We start from the raw sequence: 27164 nt of genomic DNA, 5'->3' as shown, positions 1-27164 counted from the left end.
GTGCTATTTTGGCAAAACTATGAGTGGTGGTTTTTTGTCTTGTTTTTATTATTTTTTTGTTTTTAACATTATCTTATTATCATTTGTGTGCTTACAAATTAACTGTTTGATGATTTGTTCCAGAATGATTTTAGGGTTTGAAGTTAGGTAGACTCTGCCTGCCCTCAACTTATTTCCGGGAGCCATGCCCTAAGTCTTCTAGGTACATTTTAGCTTACTGGGGTTGCCTTCCTAGCTCTTTGGCTGAAATTGGTTATGTTATATATCCGGTAAGTATTCAGTCAGTGGTACTTTTGGTGAAGGCTAAGGCACGTTAGACAAACTTGCATGTGTTTTCCTTCCTTGTGTGGTGGTTGATCTCTGCTGTTCTTTGTTGTCTTTGGCTTTTTTTAAGGTATTTGTAAAATTTTTTCTGTTTCATTTTATGTCCCCTGCTAACTGAAGTTTCTTTAGCTCCTTGGCCTTTCTGATTTTACCCATGCATGCTTTTGCTGTTCCTATATAGTTGCCCTTAGTCACATAATTGTTTCCACTTTTTACTGTGATTCTTTTCTAATTTTCCAGTCATTACAGAACTTTTTGTGAACAGGCATAATGGCCTGGGCTTTGTGCCCTTCCTCTGAGTGGGAATTGCTTTGGTTTGGGTTTTTTGCAGGTGGGTTTTGGGTTTTGGGTTTTTTTTGCTGTTGTTGTTTTGGGCTTTGGGTTTTTTTAGTTTGTTTGGGTTTTTTTGTTTTTGTTGTTTTTTTTTTTTTAAGTCTGTTGTCCTTTCTCTAATGTTGTCACATCTTAGAACTGAAAACTCATTTCGTGATCGCTGTCACCCAGATTACCTTCCCCTTCCAGTTCTCAATCAATTCTTCTCTGTTAGTCTAGATGAAATCTGCAATCGATGTTCCTGGCTATTTATAAAGGCAGAGATGTTCAACGCTTGTTCTGACTGCTGCAGGCAAGAGGCAATGTCTCAGCAGCTCTCTACCCATGTCTGCTCTGCGGCATGAAAAAGTGCTGTAAAAGTCAAACCCAGGCCTCCATTTCAAATGCAGAGTGCTGCCTAAATTTCAAGGGAAATGGGTAAATGCATTTCTGTTAGCAAGTGTTTACTTTCCAGATGATATCTCATACGTCTTTGGAAAGCTCAAGGTAAAAACTCATGTCATCAGTTAACTGGTTTTTCCTTAAGTGTTTCTACCTTGGAAGCACAGGAAGGACAAGAATATGGATGGGTTTTAAAAGGGCGTTACTCCTGCTCCAGCTTCTGCAGCACAGAGGAGAAAATGCACACAGTAAATGCGTGTATACACAGGGAACTTTGCAGAAATGGTGTTATTCACCTGAGCGCTGATGAGGGGTGATTGTACTGTATGCTTTCACTTTGAGCACTTTTATCAATGTTCCTGATTTTTGGATGTGTTGTTCTGCACTCACAGTAGTTTAAGGAGGTGAGAAGACAATGTTTAAACTTGTTTAAATGCTGAAATTTGTTTGAGATTTAAACTTGAACTTCATTTTCTTAGTAGTGGGGCTTAGCTTTGGCAGTGCTGAGCTGTCACAGTTCCCTTTGAAGCTGAGGGTTGCTTTTGGTGCTTAACACATCTTATAGTTAAAGTATAAATTTTAGATTCATAGCTGGGTTTAAATGTCTAACAGAAAGCAGTGGAGTCCAGCAATTCTAAGTTGCAATGACACATTAGCGAGTGATGAATATGATGTAATAAAATGTGTGTCAGCAAAACTGCCCAGATATCAAAGTTTAAAAAAATGCATTGAACTACTGTATACATTGATATTTCAAATTAATGACTTCAGCAACAAGATGGCTCCCAAGATTTAGTATATATGACAGACTGGATCCTTCATGGCCGTCCTGATCCGTTGGGTGCATAATGTGTTCAATATCTCTTTTTATATGTATGTATGTATAGACAGGAGGTTGGTTTGAATCTCAGTCTGTGTTTTTTGCAAAACGTACCCATTCCAGTTAGAGTAGACTGTATACACTGGCTAGTTTGTCTGCTAAGAAGTAGTAAACTGTGTGTGCACTTAAGGGGAGTTGGGTAGGAGAGAGATAGTGTCTGAGGGCCAGAAAAGGAGATAATGAAAGTATTAGTTTGTAAATCAGACTACCTGTGTTTTGTGGTACCATAACAGGCTTTCTGGTAGACAAGGAAGGGTGTAGTGCAAGCAAGGGACCTAACCCTTCTTAATGCCAGAGGCTTCATGCCCTCCAAAAGCAAGATTGGCTTTCTGGGGGCTTTTTGGTTCTTTTTTTTTTTTTTCCAAATTTATTTTATTTGTTTATTATAAATGCCCAGTCCCTCCTCTTGCCCGGGTGAAAACTGTTATATGAAGATTGTATGAAGGGGCCAGGAGTCAGGACTGCATAATATGGTTGTCCAGTGACTGGGATGCTGTGGCTGAGTGGTAACATTATTAATTTACTTTTCTGTTTTCTGTTTCCTTCCTTCCGCTCCCCCTGCAACACTCCTGACATTGCAGGTTTCTAAAGTCAACGGGATCACTCGAATGTCATCTCCGAGTGCAAATGCAGCCAGTGCCAAAAAGATGAGAGAAGTCAGACCTTCACCGTCCAAAACTGTGAAGTACACTGCAACAGTGACAAAGGGAACTGTCACATACACCAAAGCCAAGAAAGAACTGGTCAAGGAAACCAAACTAAATCACCACAAACCCAGTTCACCTGTCAACCACACAATCTCAGGGAAAATAGAAAGTAGCAATGCAAAAACCCGCAAACAGGTGCTATCCCTTGGAGCATCCAAGTCTAACAATACCGCTGTTAATGGTGTAAAAGTCAATGGCAAGTTGAACCAAAAGACATGCACTAAGGAGGTGGGGAGACAGTTAAGGGAGGGGCTGCGCAATTCGAAGAGGAGGCTGGAAGAGACGAATCACATAGACAAAATACAGTCGCCCACCAAGAGAATGAAAGGGGCCGTCAACTTGGCAGAAGCTGCCAGTAAAAAGGCAGCCATGGAAAAGCCTTTGCTGAATGGACACCTTAAAAAGGAAGTGCCAGAGAAGAGTTTGGAAAGAAATAGGCCGAAAAGAGCCACTGCTGGAAAGAGTACGCCAGGGAAACAAGCACATGGCAAAACTGAAAATGCCTCCTGTGAAAATCGTTCTACCTCTCAAGCGGAGTCCTTGCACAAGCCACAAGACTCAATGGGAAAGCACGAAAAGGGCAGTAGTAAGTCTGGGTGGGGGATGCTGGGGGAGATTCCCATCCTTAGGCCCTCCACCAAGGAATTTCATGACCCACTGATATACATTGAGTCAGTCCGAGCTCAGGTAGAGAAGTATGGGATGTGCAGGGTGATTCCTCCTCCAGACTGGAGACCTGAGTGCAAGCTAAATGATGAAATGCGGTTTGTGACACAGATTCAGCACATACACAAGCTAGGCAGGCGCTGGGGACCCAACGTGCAGCGGCTGGCCTGTATCAAGAAGCACCTCAAATCTCAGGGCATTACCATGGACGAACTCCCACTCATAGGTAAGGGCTGTGGTTTCATTGGCCTTTTGCCGCTGCTTGTTAGTGTCCGTATACAACTTTATGCTCTGTTTGCCTTTATGCTTAACCGAACCCCTGTTCAATTAACACTGCAGAGCTCTGAATCTCTCTCTTTATCCATCAGTCAGGCACGATGCAGGTAGGTTGTCGGAGAGCTTTCCAGGGAGACTTTATATTGCCACTTTCCTCCTGCCAGCTCTTTATTTCACCCAGGGAAAAAAAATGCTATGTGGGGTCTTGGTCTCCAGATTTCAGGATCTTCTCCTTTCCTTGCTGTTTATTTTTTTAGGTAGTACAACTACGGATATTCGTAGCCTCGGTTTAAATGTTGCCTCAGAATATTTTTCGAACCTTTCCAAAGATGTTTTCCAAACAGGTTGCAATGCTGCCAAGCTTTAATACAAATATTTTTTTCCCCTTTCTTTAAAAGCATTTAACCAAGGGGGAAAGAAAATATCTCAGAACTGACTTCTATTTGGGTACTCAGACACTTAAAATCACAAATTTGCAGTGACCTGCTGACATTTAACAACCATTAAGTGTCAAGAATAGGCAGTAAAATGTGGTTGATTGCAAAATGGAGGTTTCATTATTTCTCCCAGCAGGTGTCTGCCAGGGCTAATGCCTGAGTGAGAATCACTTATTTAACAGAATTCTTGGTTTATGGTCTGCTGTCAAATATGACACGTGACAAAAATGTGACAATAGTTTGTAAAAACATGACAACAGCAGCATACAAATGAACTATTGAACGAGCCACCTCCATCTCTACTGCCTTTGCAGCCATGACATGGTAACAAACTTGTGTTTTTAATTTTTGTTAGCCCGTCCCTTTGTTTTTGAAGTGTTTTGAGTCAGAGCTCACAGGACCTGCATGTTGCAACGTGAGGCTAGAGTTTTGCCTTTGAGGCATTATCCGATCAGAGGCAGCTATCAACGCTAGTTGGATTAAAGGACACACTTTTCTGTTTAAACTGTTCACAACACTTTTTTCCCCCCATTTTCAAACTTTATTTTATATCACATATGGTAAGTGAGTGAAAATGCATAAAAGCACACAAAGAGATTGCAGAGTTTATGGTGAACCAATGCAGGGCACAACAGAGAAATGACAGAATTTAAGGAGGAGGAATGAGGGTTAGTGCTCTGTTGCAATAGCCGTGCAAAAACGTTCAAGGAAATCTGAAAATTAAAATCACTCAAGCAGCAATAAGTGAACATTTTGTATGCCTAATGTATGCAATGGTTGTATGCTAATAGAGAAGAATAATGAATTAAATTTACATTGGCAAGAGAGAGAAGAAAATGTGCAAGACAGCTCGATTAACGCGCCTGGAACAATGTTAACTTTTTAATGAAATACCTTAACTCGGCATTAAGTTGGCATTACTGTTAATTATTTGTATTATTTAAGCACCTAAGAGCCTAATTAATAGGCAAGGATTCTATTCTGCTGGGTGCCATATAACCGGAGCAAACAGTGGTGTCTCATAAAATTTGTGTCCTATGTATCCTTTCTGCAGTTTATTTCCTACCTATCTTGTGTTTAAAATTAAAAACAAAATGGAGAAGAGAAGCTGGAGATCATCAGTGTACAAAGATGAAAAATCTCTTGGTTCCAGCAGGAAAGATATAAAATAATCTGTGGTGATAAATGCACACTTATTTAAGTAGATATGCATACATATCCCTCCTTTCAGGACCAAGTCACATTTCCATTGAAGTAAGTGGGAGTTTTGCCAACGACTTGTGTAGTGCCAGCATTTGGTATTAAATGCATATCTGAAGATTTAAGATTTTTTTTTTTTTTAAATGAACTTGCTCACTAGGCAATTTAAAAATATTCCTAACTTAGTGAAATTAAGACAATTAAAAAAAAAAATCAGATGCTATATCTGCATAACACATGCCAGGTCTCCTATTCAAGCCAAGTTTGCTATAGGTGCTTATAAATGGGGTTAAAACTCCTTCCCCCTGGCCCCCCCCCCCCCTTCCTCCCTCCTCAGCATTTCAAGGAAGGTTTAAGCAACATGCTTAGGTCAATTCTGGAAAACAGCCTCAGATATAAATGCTTCCAAAAGTTATGACTGTGTGAAATGGAATTATAATTGAGACCGTTTTGTAAACCTTAGCTGTAGCTGGCCCTATGGAGGATCTGCCAGATATGCGAGGCTCTGGTTGAATGATGTGCTACTCAAACTCTAATATTGTGGAGTGATTATGAGCGATCATTCCATGATGCGGGAGAAAATCACATTTCTTAAATAGCCTATAAACAGTGTTGAAACTACAACCTTAAGCTGGGTGTGCGCTGTTTGTCCCACTGGAGAACACGTATAACATGAAACCTGGGCCACACTTCTTTCGGAGTTAGGAGCATGTTACTCAACTTTATGTAGGTCGCTGAATCTGTTGAGATGGAAAGCCATCTTGAATTATGCCTTCAGCTTATTTGTGAACTGTGCATATAAAACACTAGACCAAAAAAGTAACAGCCTGTATTAGAGGCCAGCTTGAAAGTTATTTTATGGGGAAGATTAAAGAGGAAAGAAAGAAAACCTTTCAAACTTGTTGTTTTTTTTTTTCCCCAACGATGTTTACCTTTTCTCAGCTTCAAGACTTAACCATTTTGACTGCCTCCCTCCCTCCCCCCAAAATTACTAAATTGGATAAATCTGCTACCCCATGGCCCTGCCTCCACCCTTGTCATAGGCTCCTCAAAGCCTTACCCTTGGTTTTGGCAGCAGCCAAAATCCTTTCCCCTCTTTTCACACCTTTGCCCAGCGCTGTGCGGGCAGCATTAGCGAGCAGCCTCTGGTGCTGCTCTGCCTTGGTCGCAACCGCTGTCATCCCAAAATGTTGCACGCAGGTTTACACTGCTGAGCCTCCCTCCTCACTGGATTGGCACAAGTGGTGGAAGAGGGGAAAGCAGAGGGAAGAAGGAAAATTGGGATCAGCTATGAAGCGTCTGAGATGCAGCACAGGTTAGTTTGAAGAAAGTACTACTTGCACTACTTGCAAATACTACTTGCGCTAGCAAGCAAGCAAGACTGGCCCTTAAGATGCTGTAGCTGTGCATCCGACAGTAAATATTTACCATAACGCTGCTTCTTGCACTTCTCTGTTGTATAATAGCATTTCTAAGTGCTCTGAAATGGCTATGGCATAATGATTTTTTACTTTTCTTAAAGAAAAAGGGGAAGGAGAGACAATGTGGCAGCAGCGATGTTGGCGCGAGTTTTGTATTAATTCTCTTTTTTCCTTCAGCAGTGCCTTGTTGAATTGTAGGTGGTCTTTGGTCCATTTCTTCACTCTTTCTGCTGATGATTGATTTCTGTGCTTTGAGAGTATTTATAATGTTTCTTTTATTGTTCCTCATCCATTTGGCTGCTTTTTATGCTGCAGTTTGTATAATCCTCCATTTTTATTTTTTGAGTGGAGTGTGAAATGTGCTAGTCATCTTAAAACATACAAAATCTGGATCACCTCAAACTGGAAGAATAGTGTGTCTGGAACTTTTTTATGCAGTTGCAGGCACCAACCCCAAACAACCCCCTGCTTCCCTTTGTTTTTTTTTTTAAGAATTTTTCTACCTGTAGTGAAATTAATGATGATAGTGTGCTCCTTTTAAGTACTCACTGTATTCAAAGTGTTGTGCAGACATTAGATAATCGATGTTTTACTTCCAGAAAGGATAGGTACTTGTCTTTTTGATTGCCAGTACCCATCTTGACACGGGTTTTGCTTCTTCCTGGTATAAACTAGACGTGGGACTGGTGGCAGGCGAGGGGATGGTGGGAGTGCACAGGCTTTTAAAGAGCTGGGCAACTCTCATCTCCCTGGCTGCTGAGTAATGACCAGGGGAAAGACGTGTGTCAGGAGATAGCTGGCGGTGCTCTGAGAAGAGAAGGGAATGAACCTCGAGGAGGAGAGCAAATTTAACTGTAGGAAAGGCTATTTCAAATAGCAAAATATGATCTGCTGAATGAATTAAGCTAGCAAAACAGTGCTGCACGCCTGTCTTTAGCAGGAGGAATATGAGATAGGGACAATCCTGCTCTGGTGCCCAGGTGACCAGAGCTGTATGGGTGGCACGTCCCATATGTGCCCAGCCTGGTAGCACACTTGACGGGAGCTGCCCGCAGCTTTCCTAACCTGCTCCTGTGTTTCCTTTTCCCCTCCTCTGCTGCCTGGCACACATGGACCCCAGGAGGCTGCGAGCTCGACCTGGCCTGCTTCGTCCAGCTGATCAACGAGATGGGGGGGATGCAGCAAGTGACTGACCTCAAGAAATGGAACAAGCTGGCAGACATGCTGCGCATCCCCAAAACTGCACAGGACAGGCTGGCCAAGCTGCAAGAAGCCTACTGCCAGTACTTGCTCTCCTACGACTCCCTCTCCCCCGAGGAGCACAAGAAACTGGAGAAGGAGGTCTTGCTGGAAAAGGAAATCTTGGAGAAGAGGAAAGGACCTTTGGAGGGACATTCGGAGAATGCCTACAAGTTCCATTCCTTGCCCCGGTTTGAGCCCAAAAACGGACTCATCAATGGCGTGGTTCACAAAAATGGCTTCCGCAACAAGTTAAAAGAGGTCGACGTCCCACTGAAGACAGGCAGGCGGCGGCTCTTCGCTCAGGAAAAGGAGACCACGAAGGAGGACGAGGAGGAGGAGGAGGGAGTTCTTAGCGACTTACACAAGTGTATATACAAGGTAACGAGGTGGGCTCTGCCAGTTTTGTTTTGCAGAACTGATGATGCTGTCGTCTTGGTGGCACTCAGGTGCAAACCCAGCCGGCTAGGGGGACCTGATGGGCTGCAGTGCCACCCCCCAAGGCAGCAGCGCAGCCAGCGGCTCTTGCAGCCAGGTGGTCTGGTGGTGTTATCCTGATCTGCCTGGCTCTCGTGGGATGTCTGGAAAAGCTAGAAGGCTTTATTGTCATAACGAGGTGCACTGGGCTCTGCCCCTCTTCGTGTCCCTGTGAGAGGTTCCCTGAATAGCTCTGCCCAATTATCCTTGCAGACACAGTTTTTATTTTCATTTTCTAGTGACATTTAATGTAATGTTCTGCTTTCTCATTCCTGCTTCTTGCAAGTCTCTTCTTGAGCGAAGTAGTGCTCCACATAAAAAACTAACATCACTAGAAATACTACTACATTTAGAAAGGGCAAATTGAAATGCAAACAATATTTTCATCCACGATGCCAGATTTTGCTCAGCACTAGCAGTCACATGGACGCTTAGTCCTCCACATATCAAGTACATCCATTTACGAAGGAATGCTGACTCTTTCACTGTATTTTATTTGGCAGTCTCCTACTCTGGAGCAGGACTTGGCACTGCAACTCGCAGTGCAATTTTGAGTTGTGTTGAATTGTGTAGCTGTACTCCGAGAGAAATATAGCATTGAGTGTCTGTGCCCAGTAAAGGAATACGCTGTTCTTCCCCTTCCAATCTCGCTTCCATCACCAAGAATTGAAGCCAGATAGCCCAAAGTGGCTTATTGTTAAGCTATTTAGGGACTGCATGAGCTCATGACTGGAGCTTTAAAAGCTTGCTTCAGGTTTCTTTTGCAGCCTGTTATGATTTGTCAGCCCAAAAATTCTTTTACTTGGGGACTCCGGCCTCAATCCCACCTTTGAAAAGCAATCTCTTTGCCATGCTGCTGTTGGAGAGAAGCTTATCTAATGACAGCAGCATTTGTGAATAGTGAAGTGGCATTTCTGTGCTTAATATCCTGTGCTTAATGATATTAAATGAAAAATTTGATACAACTTACCCTGACTGATATATGAACAACCTCAAACTTAGTGGGGAAATGCCTCCGTCTTCTGTTCCAGTGCAAGTCCCAAGTTAAAGTTTAGAAGAGACAAAGTAACTCAAAAAGCAAGCTTGGGGTTTATGAGAAGTATCCTAATCAGACTTAGAAAATAAAAAAAGGCAAGCAAGCAAAGTGCAGCTAATATAACCAGCCTGAGTCTGCTGAGCCCCAGGCCTTAACCCAAAAAGGCTGAAAGCTCCCAAATTGCTGCTGCTGCCTAAAAAGCACTGGCAGTACTGACAGCATCAGACCCTGTATGAGTCCAGCAATACCCAGTAGAAATACTTTTGTTCTGAGCATAGAAGCTGTTAGAGACGAGCATTGCTGAGCCTGCGGGCCGGTGCTTTCCCCACCCACCAAAGCAGCTGCAGCACACGATGCCACTCAGGCAATGCCTCGGGTTGTCCACCATGGTGCCGGCAGCTTCCTGGACACTGGGGCTTGCCAATTTGAATCCCATCCCATGCTCATCTGCGGTGCAGAGACTGGGGATGGCTGTCACAGGCAGTGGACCGGGGAGAAAAGAGGGGGAAGCAAATCTGCGGTGGGTTTCTGGAGAGATCCCTGCTGTGGAGTGCCCTGCAGGATGCCTGGTCGGTCTGAGTGCAGAGAGGTGCATAGCTTCATTTTACAGCTCTTCGGGGAAAGCCCTGTAGAAGGACTGATGCGTGAGCACTGATTATGTCACTTAGAGCAAGCCTCAAGACGTAGAAGTAAGAAATTATGCAACAATCTTGATGCACCAGAGTAACCGACAAGACTTGTAAAATGACTATAGTTCATCACGAGGCTTTTTAATAAAACTGAGGTGAGGTGGTGCTGGCTTACAGATTTAAGCAGAGGGTACTTCATGGCATTTTATAAAACAAGCCGTTTAATCCTGCATTCTCTGTTTTTCTTGAATGACGGTATCCTTCTGTGCGTGTGTCTGTGGAGGGGGAAGTCTTCTTTACCTATTAACATGTTTCTGAGAAAATCTGAAATTTGTTTAACAGAACATGTCCTCGTGTTAGTTTCCACAGATGATGGGATTGTAATGATTCCTTTCTAAAGCACATTGCTAATTCTAATTAAAAATAAAAAACACACACAAAACCAAAAAAACCCACCCAGCCCTTTGATAAATGCCCAGGTCAATAGATTGAGGGCTGCAGGAGAACATCATAATCATATGGCTGTAGTCCCGTTTAGGCTATAAAGTCTATGCTTCAGACCGTGAAGAGGCCATACATTGAGGATTTCGCACAGTAATTTCTGCAGTCAGCACGTGCTTGAGCTGAAACATGTTTTAGAAAGAGACATCCAGTCTTCCAGGAGCAGTTACCACCATATCACATGTCAAGGTTGGAGTAAATCTCCTTTGTGTTCGGCTGACTTTCTGCCAGGGCTCCCAAATTATTTTCAGTGTTGCTCCTTTCCAGGCTGTAAGGCCTGCTGTGCTTTTAAGTGTGTGCTGCAGGCTGCTGTGCTTGCTTTCTTTACTCCTAAATGTATGGCTTTTCTAACTGACTAATAAAATCTTGTCATTTGCAAGTACATGAAGTAAACTGCTGTCATCAAAGAAAGATCTGCTGCAAGATTTTCACTCTTCTTTCCCCAGTTTTAGCTCTGAAAATGTTTTAAATATCTGTACTGGAGCTGACTGAAAACAGCATTTGTTTCCATACAGAACAAACCAAAGGCTTATTAGCAGACCTGTTAGAGGGACACGCAGAAGAAATCACCAACGCAAGTTTTGCCAGCCCTCACATGAAAATGTCCCAGAAATCCCATGCTAAGCTCTCTTCAGCCAGGGACTCAGCGTTTTCGGACTCTGCTTAACAGGAGTCCCTCCTTCCCGCCTGTGACTATTGTGAAATCTCTGTTTTCTGCTCATATTTATGGTTGCTTTAATGTTTTTAACATTTGTAGCGTTGCAGTGTCCTTCTCTGTGCCTTCCCTCCAGGCTTGGTGGTGGTGGTGATGCTCTGGGTTCACTTTCATGGCCAGCGCAGAGGCCACGGAAAAGAATGAGGAGAGGAAATAGGAAATTTTGTTCCTTAAACCTTCCTCTGTCGTATTGTCACAGCAACAGAGATTCTGCTCAGTACCTTGAAGCTCCCAGGACAGTTGAACTGTTGAGATATTTTTGAGGGCGTTCAAAAGGGTATTTTACTCTTCAGCAATTCATTGTGTGTTCTGCTTAAAATGTTCCATTACAGCATCTTAAATTATTTTCTGAGTTGGCATTAGAAAATTTTACGAGCTCCCTCAGATTAAAAAAACCAACCAAACAACAAAAATAGACAACAAAAACCTCTCAGCCATTTAATTTGTGTTACAACTTTTAGAAGACTAAAAAGATACCAAATTCTTGATAGAGGAAGAAATGGGTATATGCAATTTTAAAGGGCTAAACTGTTCAGTTTTTGCACTTTCTTTTTTCTTGCTTGCTGCATATCTGAAAAATGGAAAGACACGGTTAATCTTGGAAGGTGATTCCTTATTCTTATTTTTCTGTGTAAGACAAGAGGAAGAGGCAAGTAACTGAAACAAGGAAGCTGCTGCAGAGCGTGTGTTGATTTGCGAGCAGTGAAGTCTATGCTCAAGCGTGAAGACTGTTGGTGCGGGCCCTGCATTTTACGAGAGGTTTTGTTGTAAAAGGCTGCCTCAATAAATGATTCATGAGGGCATTAAAAGATGAAGGAAATTGCTTATTGTATCGCAGAGCATCCAACTGAAGTTTATGGGAATCGGAGGGCCCCAGGCCCTGGGCATTTCACAAACTTTTTTTGTTACAGCTAATTATGCTGCATTCAATTAAAAAAGTGACAATGTTACAACCGTAGGAGCATGGCAAAGTGGTAGACTTGGCCTCTGGGGCAAAAGCTGCTTGTATAGTTGTTTCTAGCTTACTCTTGGGCATAGTTCTTAAATAAATTAAACACAAGAAAAGACTGAGGTGGTTTGGCAGATCTGTTTCATAATTGAAAAACTAGAAAGGTAATAGTCCGAGTAATAAAACGTTCATTTACATGGAGTTTTTAAGTCTGTGGTTGCTCAGGTGGGCAACCAGTGGACACGATGGGAGTTAGAGGAAGGAGCGGTAGATCTGGCAAGGGGGCAAAGATATTTTCAACTTCATGTTTGCAGAGCCATGCTAGTCTGTGCCTGCAGCGATGCCCGCAAACCGGTATGGCCACAGCAGCTAGTGTGGCGCCTGCCAGCTCTCGTGGCTCACAGCTTCCCAGGATGTTTCTTCTGCCCTGGAGTGGAGAAGGTGATAAGGGTGTCCCTGTCTGGGCATACCAGTATGTCTGGGCTGAAAGGAGCAAGCGGGTTCTCGTGCTCCTGCCTTCAAGGCCTTCAGAGGATGCTTCCCAGAGCATCTGGTATTATAGGTATGTGTGAAAGCAGGTATCCAGAAACTTAGGTATAGCTCAAGCAGAAAACCAAGTCAAGATCCCCTTCTCGTACAGCTCCTGCAGCAGTGCCAAGAAAGAGTGCACTCATCTGGCAATTTTACCGTGTTTTACTTTTCTCAGCCTTGTAATAACAGGTCCTGGTTCCTTGCATTTGAACTGCTTTTATTGAATTGTGCATAACTAGTTTTTGTAAGCAGGTGATTACAGTAATCTTGGTAAACTCTACTTTTTGTGACCCCCTTCCATGACATACAATACTAGTTTGATGCTGAACGTTTCTGTGAATTTCCTAAGTCTTTTTCACCTGTTTCTCTGTATGTAAAGAGCGTAGCCACGTGGTCCTTTGATCGCGTATTGGATTGGATTGTAAAATGCAGGTAGGGTTGCCTACTGGGTCCTTTGCAACCTGCCACAGAAAGCTTGGCCATGTCCATCTTTGTATTTATCAAACGCAGAGCGTCGTGCTGGACAAAGCAGTGTACGTGGCCTTCTGGGAATGTTCAGTTGGCCTTTTAGATGGTTGTTTTGGTGATTCGATGTGATTAAATTTCTGTATCTTTTGAGGTATTTTCCCTCAAATAAGAAATGAGCTTCACACTCACACGTGTTCTGGAGTCATTGTCCTCTTTCCCCCTGTTGTGATCTGGGATTGAGCATGTAAGGAGAAGAGTGAGGCCAGGGGGAATGGAGGCACGTTTTTTTTATTTTCACTTTTAATTTTATTTTCTTTTTCCACAGGGTAGGTCTGTTTCTTTAACAACCTTTTACCGAACAGCAAGAAACATCATGAACATGTGCTTCACAAAGGAGCCTACAGTAGCTGAAGTAGAGGTGAGGCCAACACAAGGGGTGGTAAAAGTTTTTATTTCAGGGGATTGAGTATGGGGATTCAGTATAGTTGACATTCAGGCATTACCATAAGCAGTTTAAGGCTGTCTAGTGTGGGAGAAAAATAAATGCTTAGATAGACATTGTACTGATTCTTCCTTTTAAAATTTTTTGACATTTTTAATAAAGGTGTTGATGAACTGAGGGAGAGAAAGAAGTCTTAATCTGTCATGTGCTGAAGCACAGGAGCCAAGAGGATCTAAATTCTGTCTTCCCAATTCATTGATACTTTTAAGTATTTATAGTCTTATTTTTAAGTGTTGTTTTATGTTGAATTACATTGAGGTCATGAAAGCCCTGTAAATTTCTGGGGTTTATATTTTAATGAGAGATACCTTGTTCAGTGAATTAAAAATGCATTACTGCTTTCTCTTACCACAGCAAGAATATTGGCGGATAGTGGAACAGAAAGATTGCCATGTAGCAGTGCATTGTGGAAAAGTAGATACCAACACCCACGGGAGCGGCTTTCCCGTGGGAAAATCTGAACCATTTTCAAGGTAAGATCACCAAATCCGCCCACTTTGTTGACCCATGCTAGCTGCTCCATTGTGCTGAGCGGAGGTGGGGGTGCAAGGCCGGCAGGGCAGCTTGGCGCTGGGGACATTGGCACCGGGAACATGCACTGACATGTGTCTGCCTCTGTGTCACTCCTCGAACAGGCATGGGTGGAACCTCACAGTCCTTCCTAATAATACAGGATCCATCCTGCGACATCTTGGTGCTGTGCCTGGTAAGCAAGTCTCCTTTCTATGTTTCCAGCAGGTGTAAGTGTCCTCTAAATGTGATGGTGTAGTCACCAAAGTCTTCTCCCTCTTTCTGGCCCATCTGTTCGCCGGCTAACCAGTAGACATGCAGTTGTATGTAGCAGGTGGTATTTAAAGGAATGAAGGCAAGTATGCAGATAAAGAATTAATGAATAGTTGAGACCGTATTCCTGGGAGAAACCAGTTGTACTTGCAGTATCCCTTTCTGTTGTTGTCAGTACATCGGTGTTCTTGCTTTGTGTCTGGGTGATGGAGGACAGAGCCGTGCAACTTCCTTACTTGAAAACCTAGTCTGTAGTGTTGGGCAAAGCAGCACGCAAGTTTCCTAAATGAATTGTCACGAGTGCTCCAGCTGCATATGTGCCATTGCAATTTATGGGTAGAAAAGTTAGCTGCAAGCATAATTCAGTCTCCTGTGCAGGTGTTGAGCCTGAACAAACCAGTTGGGAAACAGGGTACCTGATTACAAGTACATGTACACTTGACAACATGAAGCAACCTCCTCTGATCAATGGCATTGAGCTTGAGTTATGGGTATTTGTAAATTCTCTAAAGAATAAAAATTTTTTACAGCTATTAGAAAACAAATATGTTCAAGGGCACTGTAATTGGCTGGTAGATATTTTGTTAGTGGAAAATACTGAATTTGTTGAATTATTTTCTGTGAATTCTCTGGTAGGAAGACTTAAGGGTCAGCTTGTGGGTAGAACAAGATTTTCAACTGAAATGCCCTCTCAAACTGTCTTTTAATTAGAAACTGCAGTTACTCAAAACTCATTTTCAATCTCTTTGTTTTAGGAGTGACAATTCCTTGGCTAAATATTGGCATGGTCTTTTCTACCTCATGCTGGTCTCGAGACCAAAATCACCTTCCATACATTGACTACTTACACACTGGTGCTGATTGCATTTGGTAGGTATTCTTGTGTTTTGTTTTCTTCGCATTTGCTGCAGTGGCTGTCTGTAGGCTGGTGTTAACAGCAGCTTGTGTAGTACTTTTTGCATGAACGAATCTCACCTAGAAGGTCCAGTGTGTGTGGTTGTGGTGAGTTGACCCTGGCTGGATGCCAGGTGCCCACCAAAGCCGCTCTATCGCTCCCCTCCTCAGCTGGACAGGGGAAAGAAAATATAACGAAAGGCTCGTGGGTCAAGATAAGGACAGGGAGATCACTCAGCGATTACCATCACGGGCAAAACAGACTCGCCTCGGGGAAAAAAAATTAATTTAATTTATTACCGGTCAAATCAGAGTAGGATAATGAGAAATAAAACCAAATCTTAAAAACACCTTCCCCCCACCCCTCCCTTCTTCCCGGGCTTAACTTTACTCCTGATTTTCTCTACCTCCTCCCCGCGAGCGGCATAGGGGGATGGGGAATGGAGGTTGCAGTCAGTTCATCACAAGTTGTCTCTGCTGCTCCTTCCTCCTCAGGGGGAGGACGCCTCACACTCTTCCCCTGCTCCCGCATGGGGTCCCTCCCATGGGAGACAGTCCTCCACAAACTTTTCCAACCTGAGTCCTTCCCACAGGCTACAGTTCTTCACAAACTGCTCCTGCGTGGGTCCCTTCCACGGGGTGCAGTCCTTCAGGAACAGACTGCTCCAGCATGGGTCCCCCACGGGGTCACAAGTCCTGCCAGCAAACCTGCTCCAGCATGGGCTCTTCTCGCCACGGGTCCACAGGTCCTGCCAGGAGCCTGCTCCAGCGTGGGCTTCCCACGGGGCCACAGCCTCCTTTGGGCACATCCACCTGCTCTGGTGTGGGGCCCTCCACGGGCTGCAGGTGGATATCTGCTCCACCGTGGACCTCCATGGGCTGCAGGGGGACAGCCTGCCTCACCATGGTCTTCACCACGGGCTGCAGGGGAATCTCTGCTCCGGTGCCTGGAGCACCTCCTCCCCCTCCTTCTTCACTGACCTTGGTGTCTGCAGAGTTGTTTCTCTCACATATTCTCACTCCTCTCTTCAGCTGCAGTTTTTTTTCCCCTTCTTAAATGTGTTATCACAGAGGTGCTACCACTGTCGCTGATGGGCTCAGCCTTGGCCAGCGGTGGGTCCATCTTGGAGCCATCTGGCATTAGCTCTATCAGACATAGGGGAAGCTTCTAGCAGCTTCTCACAGAATCCACCCCTGTAGTCCCCCTCCTACCAAAACCTTGCCACGCAAACCCAATACATGGGTTACAGTTTTAATGGGAAAACATAGTATAAACTTAAGTGATGAAACACCCTTTCCTGAAAGAAAAGTTTCACTTTATCTTCCACGCTCTATTCTGAGATATTTAGCAGTAAACTGTTTCTGCTTGACTTAGGGTTTAATCTATGGAAAGTTTTCATGACATGGAAACCAAATGACATCTAGTCAAGGTGGGCTTTCCTTAGGCTGACAGAGACACACTTGTCAGGCTAGCTCCATATTGCCACTTGTAAAGTGATTGAATCCATGCTCTGACTAAAGAGGCACTGCTTTCTTATTTTATGCAAAATATCTTGAACTCTGTATCTGCCAGGTCCCTAGTATTTTCTCTCATACGAATTTTTTTTATTATCACATGATAATAATTTTTAATATGATTACACACATCATTCTAGTGTCTTGATGCGGACATCACCAGTTAGTTGCTAGCTACATTTCATATTTTGTAGACAGATCATGCAAATAGACTTTAACACTCAGCTTATAAATGGTTTTGAACATGGTGAATCCTTCCTGAATTCAGTGCATACATACTACTACAGATGATGATGAGTTAGATTGCAATGGAAGTACAACAGCTGATGGAGGGATTAGAGGAAGTGCTGCTGGCGTGTCACGTGACGTTCTGCCAGGTTGCTGTGATATTGGTGTTATTACCCAAGAGGATCATCAGTGAGCACAATGAATGATAAGCAATGTAACTGTGTTTCTTGATTAGAGAAAATGCAATAAACGGAGAAGAAAAGTTACTTAAATAGTGCCCCCCTGCAAAGGTGAGAAGCAGGTTCCCTTTCAGCAGTTCCAGCAGTTCCCCTCTAGAACTCTGAACTATGGGAGCCTTTGGCTCTTTGTTCAGTGTGACAGGAGAAGGCCTGGAGGGCCCCCTTTGCATCCAGAAGTCCCCATGGTGGCAGTGGCAGTGTCAGCCGCTCTTCATTCATGTGCAAAGTGTGTACTTTTGCCATTACCTTTAACTCCCACGTTTCTCAGCTGCTGATGATGTCAGGGGTGCTGACCCAGCTGTCACTGGGAAAGCACATGGCCCAGAAAAAAGGATTTGAAATCTTGGAGGAAACCATTAAAGCAGGAGCTCCTCTCTCTAAATATTTTAAGTTGGAGAAAAGTTCTATATATGATCATACCAAGGGGTAAAGGTAAATGCTGGATTATGCTGCAGACCTGGGAGTTTGTCACTTTGTCATGGGCATTTCATGGGTCCTCTCCCTCTTCTGTGAATCAGGAATCTGTAATGTTTTATAATAATATACTATCAGGACAAATTGCTGAGCAAGCTACGTTGTCCTCAACCTTAGGTGACTCTGTTTCTATGACATTCATCTAGTCTTAAATGACAGTAGATTCCAAACAGAAGGCCTTCAAGAATCCCCTAATTAAGTTCTGAGGCCACTCCTTCATACTGTGCATGTCAAAACATGCCTTTTGGGATTGAACAGGCTTGCATGCAGCCAGCCAAAGTTTTAGGAAAGGCTACTATTTCTGTTTTTCCAAGCTGAGAATAAAAAACTCAAGCCATTTTCTTTTTCTTGATGGGCCTACTTACACACATAAGTACATAGCTTCAGATGTATTTGTGATGATTACCTTGATGAAACATGGATAGTAAGCAGGAATAACTCAAAAGAAGGAAGAAACGAAACTCCTTTGTCTGTAAAAGCTATTCTTTGGCAAGGCTGCCAGGCTGAAGTGTCAGGCCAGTATTCATTATTAACTCATTACAACTTCTAATATTGCAATAAAGTACCCAACTTTATTGAGGAAAAGATGAATTTAATAACTCTAGGTCTTGTGTAATATCTGGAGTAGCCCTGACAGCATTGCTTTCAGTGGCTGCTTCAGTGATAACAAAGCAGGCCACTGGGCACCAAAGCTCTCCTCCGTCTTGCAAAGTCCACTCAGCATCCAGGTATCTTCTCTTTCAAGGACAGATCCCTGTGGTACTAAAGTCAGTGGTGCTTTATTTGCCTGCGGATTGCTCAGATCACTCTCTAATCTCTCAGGTTTTACCTCCTGAAAAGTAAACAGGGGAGAACTCAATTTTCTCGCAGGGCAGAGGTCAGTGACCTAACCTTTTTATTCTGGAGGGATCCTCAGTGCCCGTTAAAGGAGAGAAGAAAATCTTCTTCTGCCCAAGACACTCAGAAGTCTATACTGGCTGCTCACTTCCCATTTTTATAGGTACATCAAGAATTGCAAATGAGTGAAATTGCAGCATACGCCACAGTTGCAAAGGGTCTCTATTCCCCTCAGTCCTGCCAGTAGTCGGACAGTCCCATGCACTTCTGTGCTGCCCCTCCTCTTCACACATCCTTCCCATGCTTTTTCCTGGGCCCATCTTGTGAGGGACTGCATGCTCGAATCTTTCGGCTGTTCCAGCTATATTTTCTGACTCTAAAAGGAAAGAGTGGGCTTTGCCATGTTCTGGGTTTGAATTTAAAATATTTCCATCACCATTTAAAATCTGTTATTATAGTGTAACTAGAGTAATACGCTACACACATGGAGCTGTTCTGAAGCTGTCGCTGTTAGCAACACAGGTACTGCAACGTATTTGATACATGGCATGCATTTAAAATTGCTGTTGGGACTTGATCCTTATCAAGGTGAAGTTCTTCCACTTCACCTCTCTATAACGCTAGGATTTCTTAGCAAGGTCCTGATCATTGTCAATATATATGTAAGGAGTCAGTCTCTGTACACCTGGGCAACCAGCTCATTAGAGCCCTTGTTGTGGCTACAATTAGCTGTATGAGTAGATATTGTCATCTCTTCTGGCTCTCGGCTTGAACATCAACAAAGACAAAGTCATCATCAGTACAGTGAACAGTAACGAGATGTTCAAATCATAGGAAGTGCAGCCTCCTACAGACTCATCAAGCAGGATAACTGTATGACGCATACAGAGTTAATATTAGTGCACATTATAAGCAAATAACCTGACGATGCCTGTAAGGCCAGCAGAATGCTTTATGAAATTAGTGGAGAGACCAGATGAATGACAAGAGAACCGTACCCTTTCCCCAAAATCTTTCCAGATTCATTCTCTTCTCTTGTTGCCAAGTTTAGAAAAATGGCTCTGTGTGTGTGTGTCTGGTGTGGGGGCAAATGGGTTCCAGGTTGAGGTCTCATTGCTTAAAGTGAACTGGTAAGTCATGATAAATCTGGAGATACTTTTTCCTTGCCTGAGCGTAACAAATCCAAATGAAGTAATGTCACAGATAAAGCATAGCATGGCAGCAACTCCAGGCAGGTTTGGGAATCCCAGGATTTGCACTGTGTTTCCCACCAAGCTGCGCTGCTGGGTTTGCAGTTGTCAGGTACCAACCACCAGATCTTGGGAACAGGTATCTTCTGGGTGGACATAAACCATTACCCTTCTGGCAGGGTGCAAGCAAGAGTAGCAACTAATTGTCACCATATTGCCTCCCTGCATCCAGCAAAATAGCAGTTCTCTGGATGTGTGAAGCTAAGACCTGAGACTCCTACGTTATTTCTTGTCACTTCTGTGTAGGGAGCACTGCTGGCAGTGAGCACAGAGAGGACAGCAGCTTCCTTGGCTTCTAAAGGAGAGGAGGATGTGCAACTCGGCATATACCCAGCAGAGTTTTAAATCTCTCTTGCTGCTTTGGCTGGTCTTAGACAGGTCTTTCTTTTGTTGCAAGGGAGAGGAAGCATGTAGGATTTGTTCAGTAAGCAAGGCAAGAAGGTCTTAGGCCACTTTGTGTACTAACAGTAAAGGTGATTTGTCGTTTCTTGATTGTTACAAACAGAAAATGTTATTAAATAAAAAGATCCTTTGGTTGATGCACAGGTAATAAATACAACCACTTCTGATAAAGATAACAACATGTATTGGTGCTCACGAGATGCAAACTTCTGCCCATAATTGGCTGTTTTGGTGCCATTAAAATTAACATCATTCTATTGCTGATTTCTCTCCTCTGATTCTACAGAGCACTGAGTTTTCACGTTTCTGTTTGGGGGGATTTTGTGTCCTTTGGCATCTAGTGAACACCATCAGACTGAGTCTAAATAAACAGCTTTCCATGAATCCTCGGTGTTTTACCAAAAAGCACTGTATGGGAAAGCCTGTGTTTAATTTCTTTCTTTTAATCGATGTCCTGGTCTGAATTGCCTGTCACTGTGGACTGTAGCTGTGGACCATTATTTACTCCACAGTAAATCTTTCTCTTTTCCTCTGACAAAACAACAGGTATTGCATTCCTGCTGCGGAGGAGAACAAACTTGATGATGTGGTACATACCCTGCTGCAAGCCAATGGCACTCCAGGGCTGGAAATGCTTGAAAGTAATGTAATGGTAGGTTAACACTGGGAGAGGTATTCCCATTTGAGAACCCAAGGCTAATCATAAGGCTGGTTGTTTGGGGATTTATTTTGGTTTTGTCTTACACTACAGTGATGCAGAGGCTGTTGTTAAAATCTGGCTGCTTTCTACTTGCAGTGTTTACCCACATGGCATTTTTCGAACAAGGCTCACGTGTTAAAATGTTGAAATAAAAATAAATGTGACAGTACAATAAATGTCCACTTTTAATACTGTCCATAATGTATTTAGCCTCACAAAGGGAGTATTTTGTAATCAATTAATCTGCCATGATTGACATTTTATGATGCCAGCATGGGTATGAGAAGCCTAATACTTGAAAAGATTTCGAAGTATTTTTGGCTGCCTTGTTTGTTTTGTGGATAACAATTTCCATTTAGTGCATTTAAGTATAAATTTGGGAGCCCACAACAAAAAAATCTCCCTCAGCTATCCACATTAACATCTCTAACAGAAATGCAGTAGCAAGGTGGATTCAATGCCAAGTCTGAAAAGATCTAGATGGAAAACCGAATGGCCTGCGTTACTTTCTGTAGTAGTAGATCATATTGTTTTGAGGCTTTGTGTTTGAGATTGTTTGGCAAGTGAAAGTTTAAACTGTTGGTTTCAAAAGAGCCACTTCTGTAACTCGCACTCCAAACACTAAGCTTCAGCATGTGCAGAAGGGAAGAGAGAAAGCAAACAGAGCTGAGCTGTTAGCAGAGCACAGCTTTTCTCCACAAGCAGCATGTGGCAGTACCCAGCAAGGAAGGGGATCCAAGTGTAAAAGAAAGTTCTGATTTTTTTTCTTTTTTTTCTTTTTTTTTTTCCCTTTTATATCTTTCTAGATCTCCCCAGAAATCTTGTGTAAGGAGGGGATCAGGGTGCACCGTACTGTACAGCAGAGCGGGCAGTTTGTTGTCTGTTTTCCTGGATCCTTTGTGTCTAAAGTGTGTTGTGGCTATAGTGTTTCTGAAACAGTGCACTTTGCTACCACCCAGTGGACAAGTATGGGTTTTAAAACAGCCAAGGTAAGTTGAGAAAAGGAGTTAAAATGGATTCATGGCCCTGCCATCTAAAACGACAGCAAACCAGACATTCCAGGATTGATAGCATTGTAAGACTTGTACATCTACGTCTATTTTTGTGGACTATTAAATAAAAACAGGAAAAAGTTCTGCAAGGCATAAGACGATCCAGTGTTTTCAGAAAAGCAACTGAGTTAATAATTGACAGCTAAAAACTTCTGTATATTTGAAAAATTCAGAAGATTGTTATGCCTGCAGACCAGTTTGTGAGGAAGCTTTTCAAAAATCCTTTCAGAGCTAATGATAATATATTGTATTATGCTTACTAATTTTTTTAAGTGATGTTTTCTAGAACCATTAGAATCTCAGGTGCAATTATCTGAATAACTGTGCTTGTTAGCTCCTATGATAGGCAGAGTCAGTTAATACTCACACCTGTGTTGCTTGTCTTTCTCTGCCCCTTCATTCAGGAAAAGCTGTTCATCAGGGCAATTTCAATTTTTATTGACTTGAAAATCTTTAGGTTCGCTGACCAGCCCATCGATACTAAGTTGTAAATAAAAAAACCCTTCCCATTCCCTTTTCACACAACTAACCGAGGCAGGTTGCCTGCAGAAACAAACAGGTGAATTGTCCAGTCATCATGATTTAGGCTACATTTCTGTGTTCTTGGATAAAGAATATATGTCACTAATTGTGTTCCCAGCCTCCTCAAATACACTATGGGTTACAGATGCTATTTTGGTAGTGTTTTATAGCTAAGCCACTATTAAATCATCATTTACAGCTTCAGACCAAGTGGTTAGTAAGTAATTAAATGTAATATGTTCACAGTTAGGTTTTCGTTCTTTAGGGTTAATGGAATTCTTCCAGCCTGGTTATACTAACTGTATATTAACTTAGTTTGAAATAAAAGGTTATTTTATTACAGATTTTTTTGGGGGGGAAGGTGGGAATTGTATGTGTGTGGGTAAGGAATGAGAATCCTGAGCTAACCTTTTCTGTCTGAAGGTACACAATTATATTAACTCCGTATGCTGTATTTATTGCTCTACTGAACACTTGTTTGATATTGTGAAAATGCCACTCCTGTAAGAGACAGAAATCACTATGCAGCAATTAAAAAGCTCTTCTTGGTGCCTCAAATTATGAAGAACAGTTTCTTTTGATTAATTTTAAAGAGCTTTGCACTGGGTAAATATAAGCTGACTGAAAATTCAGCAGATTCCAATCTATGATAACCTACCTTGGAAATTGAAGTCACAGCTCTCACAAACTTTACAAGAACCACAGATACGTGTTTATATCAGAATAACTCTGGAAACACCTACTGCATTGTTCTTTTCCTTCTTTTTTTCTTCCTTCCCCCTCCTCTTTCCTCAAACTATCCTATGTTCTTAACTCCCTTAAATTTTGGAAATTCTTCTTTGGTTCCTTCACTTTGACAAGGCACTTTGCCATTTTCAAAGGCTGCCTGGGACTGTGCTTTTCAGGGGTTGTGAGACGTTCTGTGTAACGAGCAAGATTCCCCTTTTGGACTGTTAATGAACGCTCTGACAAACAACTGTTACCTTCCTGTCTGTCAGTTCTCGACAGCAATATTGACAGTTTTCAGCTGTTTGATACATTAACTTTGTTTTCATTCTGTGATATTGTGACCTGATTTTTTTATAGTGACTCTCTTTATATTACTAAACGATGTTGTTTCATTTCTGTATTGAATGACTGCTCAATCTCCTTTAATATATTGAAAAATGAAATTCTGCATCTGAAATTGCATTGATTTCAGTTTACAAGGAGTTGGGATAATTGTTGGAATAAAAGAGTTTGTATAAAGCCTGTGTAAAGGGACAGACAGGTTTCACCTAAACCACACGTGGAACCAGGTTGCTGACTTTTAAAAAAACACCCTTAAGAGCTCTTGAAATTTTAAACTAAGGATGAGGAGAAGGTTTACAGGTGTGGTGGAAGAGTTTGTGCTTGGAATGGCAAGGGGGTAGCTCCATGTCCTCGAATAAGGCATTGGGCAAAGTCAGTAAAACTCATTTAGGAAACAGGAAAACAGAATATTGGACTAAATGAATGCACTCTGGTCTAGAGGTTTGGAAATAAGAAGGAATGTCTGGTTTTAAAGGAGGGCTTTGGTGGTGTAGGGCCTACCAGAAACTTGGTGGAAAGAAGAGACTCAGCTGGTACCATAATGCAAGAGAAAGTAGTACGTAGGAAAGATGGAGTTAGTCATCCAGTTGGAGCAGCACTGCTGCACACAGAAGAGAGCTTACAGTCAAATAAGCCAGGTTTAACTCTGTTGCCAGTGACAGAATCCCCGTGCACTGATCTTCCTGTCCTAAATAGGAAAAACATGGTATTAGCACTGTGCTCCTGACTCTCCAGCCAAGATGCTGGCAGGGGCTTTATATGTATCCCCCCAAGTTTTAGTTTGGGTGAGGAATGTGCCTTTAAAACACCACACAATTACCACTCCTTGGTTCCTATCACAGAGCTGTCTTAGCCTGAGCAGACTGGGTTGCTTTCAGATGAAACCAAATGGGAAGAGGCACTCCAGAAGTGCACCTGATGTCCTCCAAACACCGGTGGCTGTGTGGCCACAGGACCAGGCTAGACTGCTCTGAAGTAAAGCCATTGGCTTTACACACACACACGTTCTGTGGATGTTTGGGTCCTCAGCATCAACTGTATCGCTCTGCGCATCCACTCCGCCTGCTTCGCCATACGGGATGGTGTGTAGACATAGCCTGTGTCATACTAAAGGAGGTGAGAGAAGCTGCAAGGACAGGACATAACGATGATGACAGGAAATGCTGGCATCCTCCCCCTAACTAGGATAGTGGTTGTGTTGGTGTGTGATGCCAGAACCAAAATCGCTTCAGGGAGCAGCTAGTCAGGAAATCCACACAAGGAGAAGAAACTGTCGTCTCACTTCTGAGCAATGGTGGAGCCCAGTTCAAAACATCATTATGAAAAAGCTGCGCTGTGATGGTGAGCAGAGATTAAGAACCTTGAAAGAGCAGTAAAAAGCAAAATACCCACTACTGTGGTGTTTCATTTCAAAAGGCAGCCTCGCATAAAAACAAGGAAGCTTGTTAAATTGAGAATGCAGAAAGAAGGGTTAAGTGTTTGCGTGCAGCATAGAAATTGTTTAAAGATGCCGTGTTGGAGGCTCACAACACATGCGCATTGCCTAGCAAAAAAAAAATTTCAAAAGGCAAACCCCCACTAAACTTGGCATGGCTAAACACCAGGAGAAAGGAGTCTGTTTGAAAGGAGACCAAAAAATCCCTTTTGTGTCCAGAAGATGAAAATGCAAATAAAACAACCACTCTAGCAAGATGCATGTAAATATGCACAAATGCAGACCAAAAAGAGATTTCGAAGAACAACTTTCTAAAGGTCAAAAGAAAAAGTAAATGTAGAAAAGAATGAGACCAGGGCAATCAACGTGGCTTTTGCAGTGAGGTCATGGCCCCCAGGCCTTGAAACTTTTGGAAGGATGTATGGACAAAAGAGATCCAGTTGACAGAGTCTGTGAGCATTTCTGGAAGACTTTTGGCAAGGTTCCTCAGAAGAGGCTCTTAAAGAAACTAACCTGCCACGGGTTCAGAGGGCAAGTTCACGCACTGAAAAATAACTGATTTAAAGAGAAGCAGAGGAAGAGAACACATGGTCAGTTTTTATCGTGGAGGGAGGTCTCTTTCTGCGCTCCTCCGGAATTTGTACTAAGACCAGTACAGTTCAATGTATCCGTAAATAACCTAGAAAGGGAAGTGAAGAGCAAAACTAATTCTTTATACTGAGGATGTTAATGGTAATGACAGCAAAAATGAAAGCTATGAGGTGTTACAGAAAGACTTCATGATACTGAGTGATCTGGGTGAGAAAATGGGTTGATAAATTTTAAATGACTCAGGAGTAAAAAATAATCCTAATTTGACAGACACAGCGATGGGCTCTGAACAAGCTTTTGCCACTGAGAAAAGAGGTCTTTGATTCCTATGGAGCTGCCAGCCAAGTGCTCTGGAGAGGTTTAAAAAAAAATCTTGAATGTTAGGAATTGCAGGGAGAGAATAGAGAACAAAGCAGAAACATCGCTATGGCACTGTGTTAGGCTCTTGCTATGGCCATGGCTTGAATATTTGAGCAATTCTCAATCCCTAATTGCAAAAGGAATATAGAGGAACTAGAAAAAGCACAGTGGAGACTGATGATTAAAGGTATGAATTAGCCTCTGTATTAAATATAAGAGGACTACTCAGCCTGGAAAATTGATGACTGAGACACATATACGCTAGTAAGACCAGATCACAAGTGGCAGGGCGATGATAGTTACGATATGAATGTTCGCTGTCTCTCATAACATTGAAAAATGTGTCATTAAAAGAAATGATTAGGCAGCAGGTCAAAAGCAAACAAAAGTCTGTTTTAAAATACTTATCTGTGTATTTCAGTACTGTATGGAAGAGAAAAATGTATATGGAATCAGAAATTCAGATGAATGCCCAGATCCAGTGAGTTGTGCTAAACACAGCACAGACCTGTCTCGGGCTCAAGGAGGTCCCTGAGGTGCCAGCCAGCAGGAGCGTACCTCGCTTTTTTTCCTCCAGCACTGTGGCCTTTTATCCTGGCTGCATGTGTTGCCTGTGCGGGCTTCTGGTCTGGCTTGGAGTGGCTGTTCTTACGCAGCCTCGGACGATATGCTAAGCAAATCTAACATGCAACACAACTTCTCATACCGCTCCTAAAAATGCAGCTGTTCTGACCCCAAGCAGGCTCTAGCAGAACCTTCTCAAGAATACTTTTCTTACCTGTGACCCTCTTTTGAATGCTTTTTGGTCAGCAAAGTTTACTAATCCATTTTATGAGATATATATATATATATATATATATATTAGTTATCACTTCAATGCATGCAATCTGTGCTATTAAAAACGATGAATTTTATGATATATTGGTTCTGATAAAAGAAATACTAAGAGCATGTAATAAGGGTTACAAAATAGGGTGAAAAAAATGTAAGGTTAAAGAGAAATCTTCATTTTTGTTTGTGATGAGTAGGTATTTGGTGGGCTTAATTCCTGAAATGGCACCTTCACATTACGCTCCAGTGTTAGCATCAGTTGAAACTTCTCGGACATAATATAAAACAAAACGTACCTCTTCAGACAT

The 27164-nt window shown here is 42.6% G+C and overlaps 1 protein-coding gene across 3 annotated transcripts in view; it reads left to right on the top strand.

The window, feature by feature from the left end:
- JARID2 (jumonji and AT-rich interaction domain containing 2) overlaps nt 1-27164 on the top strand; it is a 228676-nt gene that overhangs the window by 192874 nt on the left and 8638 nt on the right. For all 3 annotated transcript variants that reach the window (XM_050915842.1, XM_050915844.1, XM_050915843.1), the window contains exons 7-14: nt 2500-3517; nt 7746-8245; nt 13496-13588; nt 14027-14145; nt 14308-14378; nt 15211-15325; nt 20841-20946; nt 21801-21983. In XM_050915842.1, the coding sequence (XP_050771799.1) occupies nt 2500-3517; nt 7746-8245; nt 13496-13588; nt 14027-14145; nt 14308-14378; nt 15211-15325; nt 20841-20946; nt 21801-21983 (2205 nt within the window). The remainder of the gene's footprint in view (nt 1-2499; nt 3518-7745; nt 8246-13495; nt 13589-14026; nt 14146-14307; nt 14379-15210; nt 15326-20840; nt 20947-21800; nt 21984-27164) is intronic.

Source organism: Gymnogyps californianus, chromosome 2 (genome assembly GCF_018139145.2).
Source record: "Gymnogyps californianus isolate 813 chromosome 2, ASM1813914v2, whole genome shotgun sequence".
Lineage (NCBI taxonomy): Eukaryota > Metazoa > Chordata > Aves > Accipitriformes > Cathartidae > Gymnogyps > Gymnogyps californianus.
Note: the sequence above shows the minus strand (reverse complement) of the source record. Positions and strands in the feature narration are given on the sequence as shown.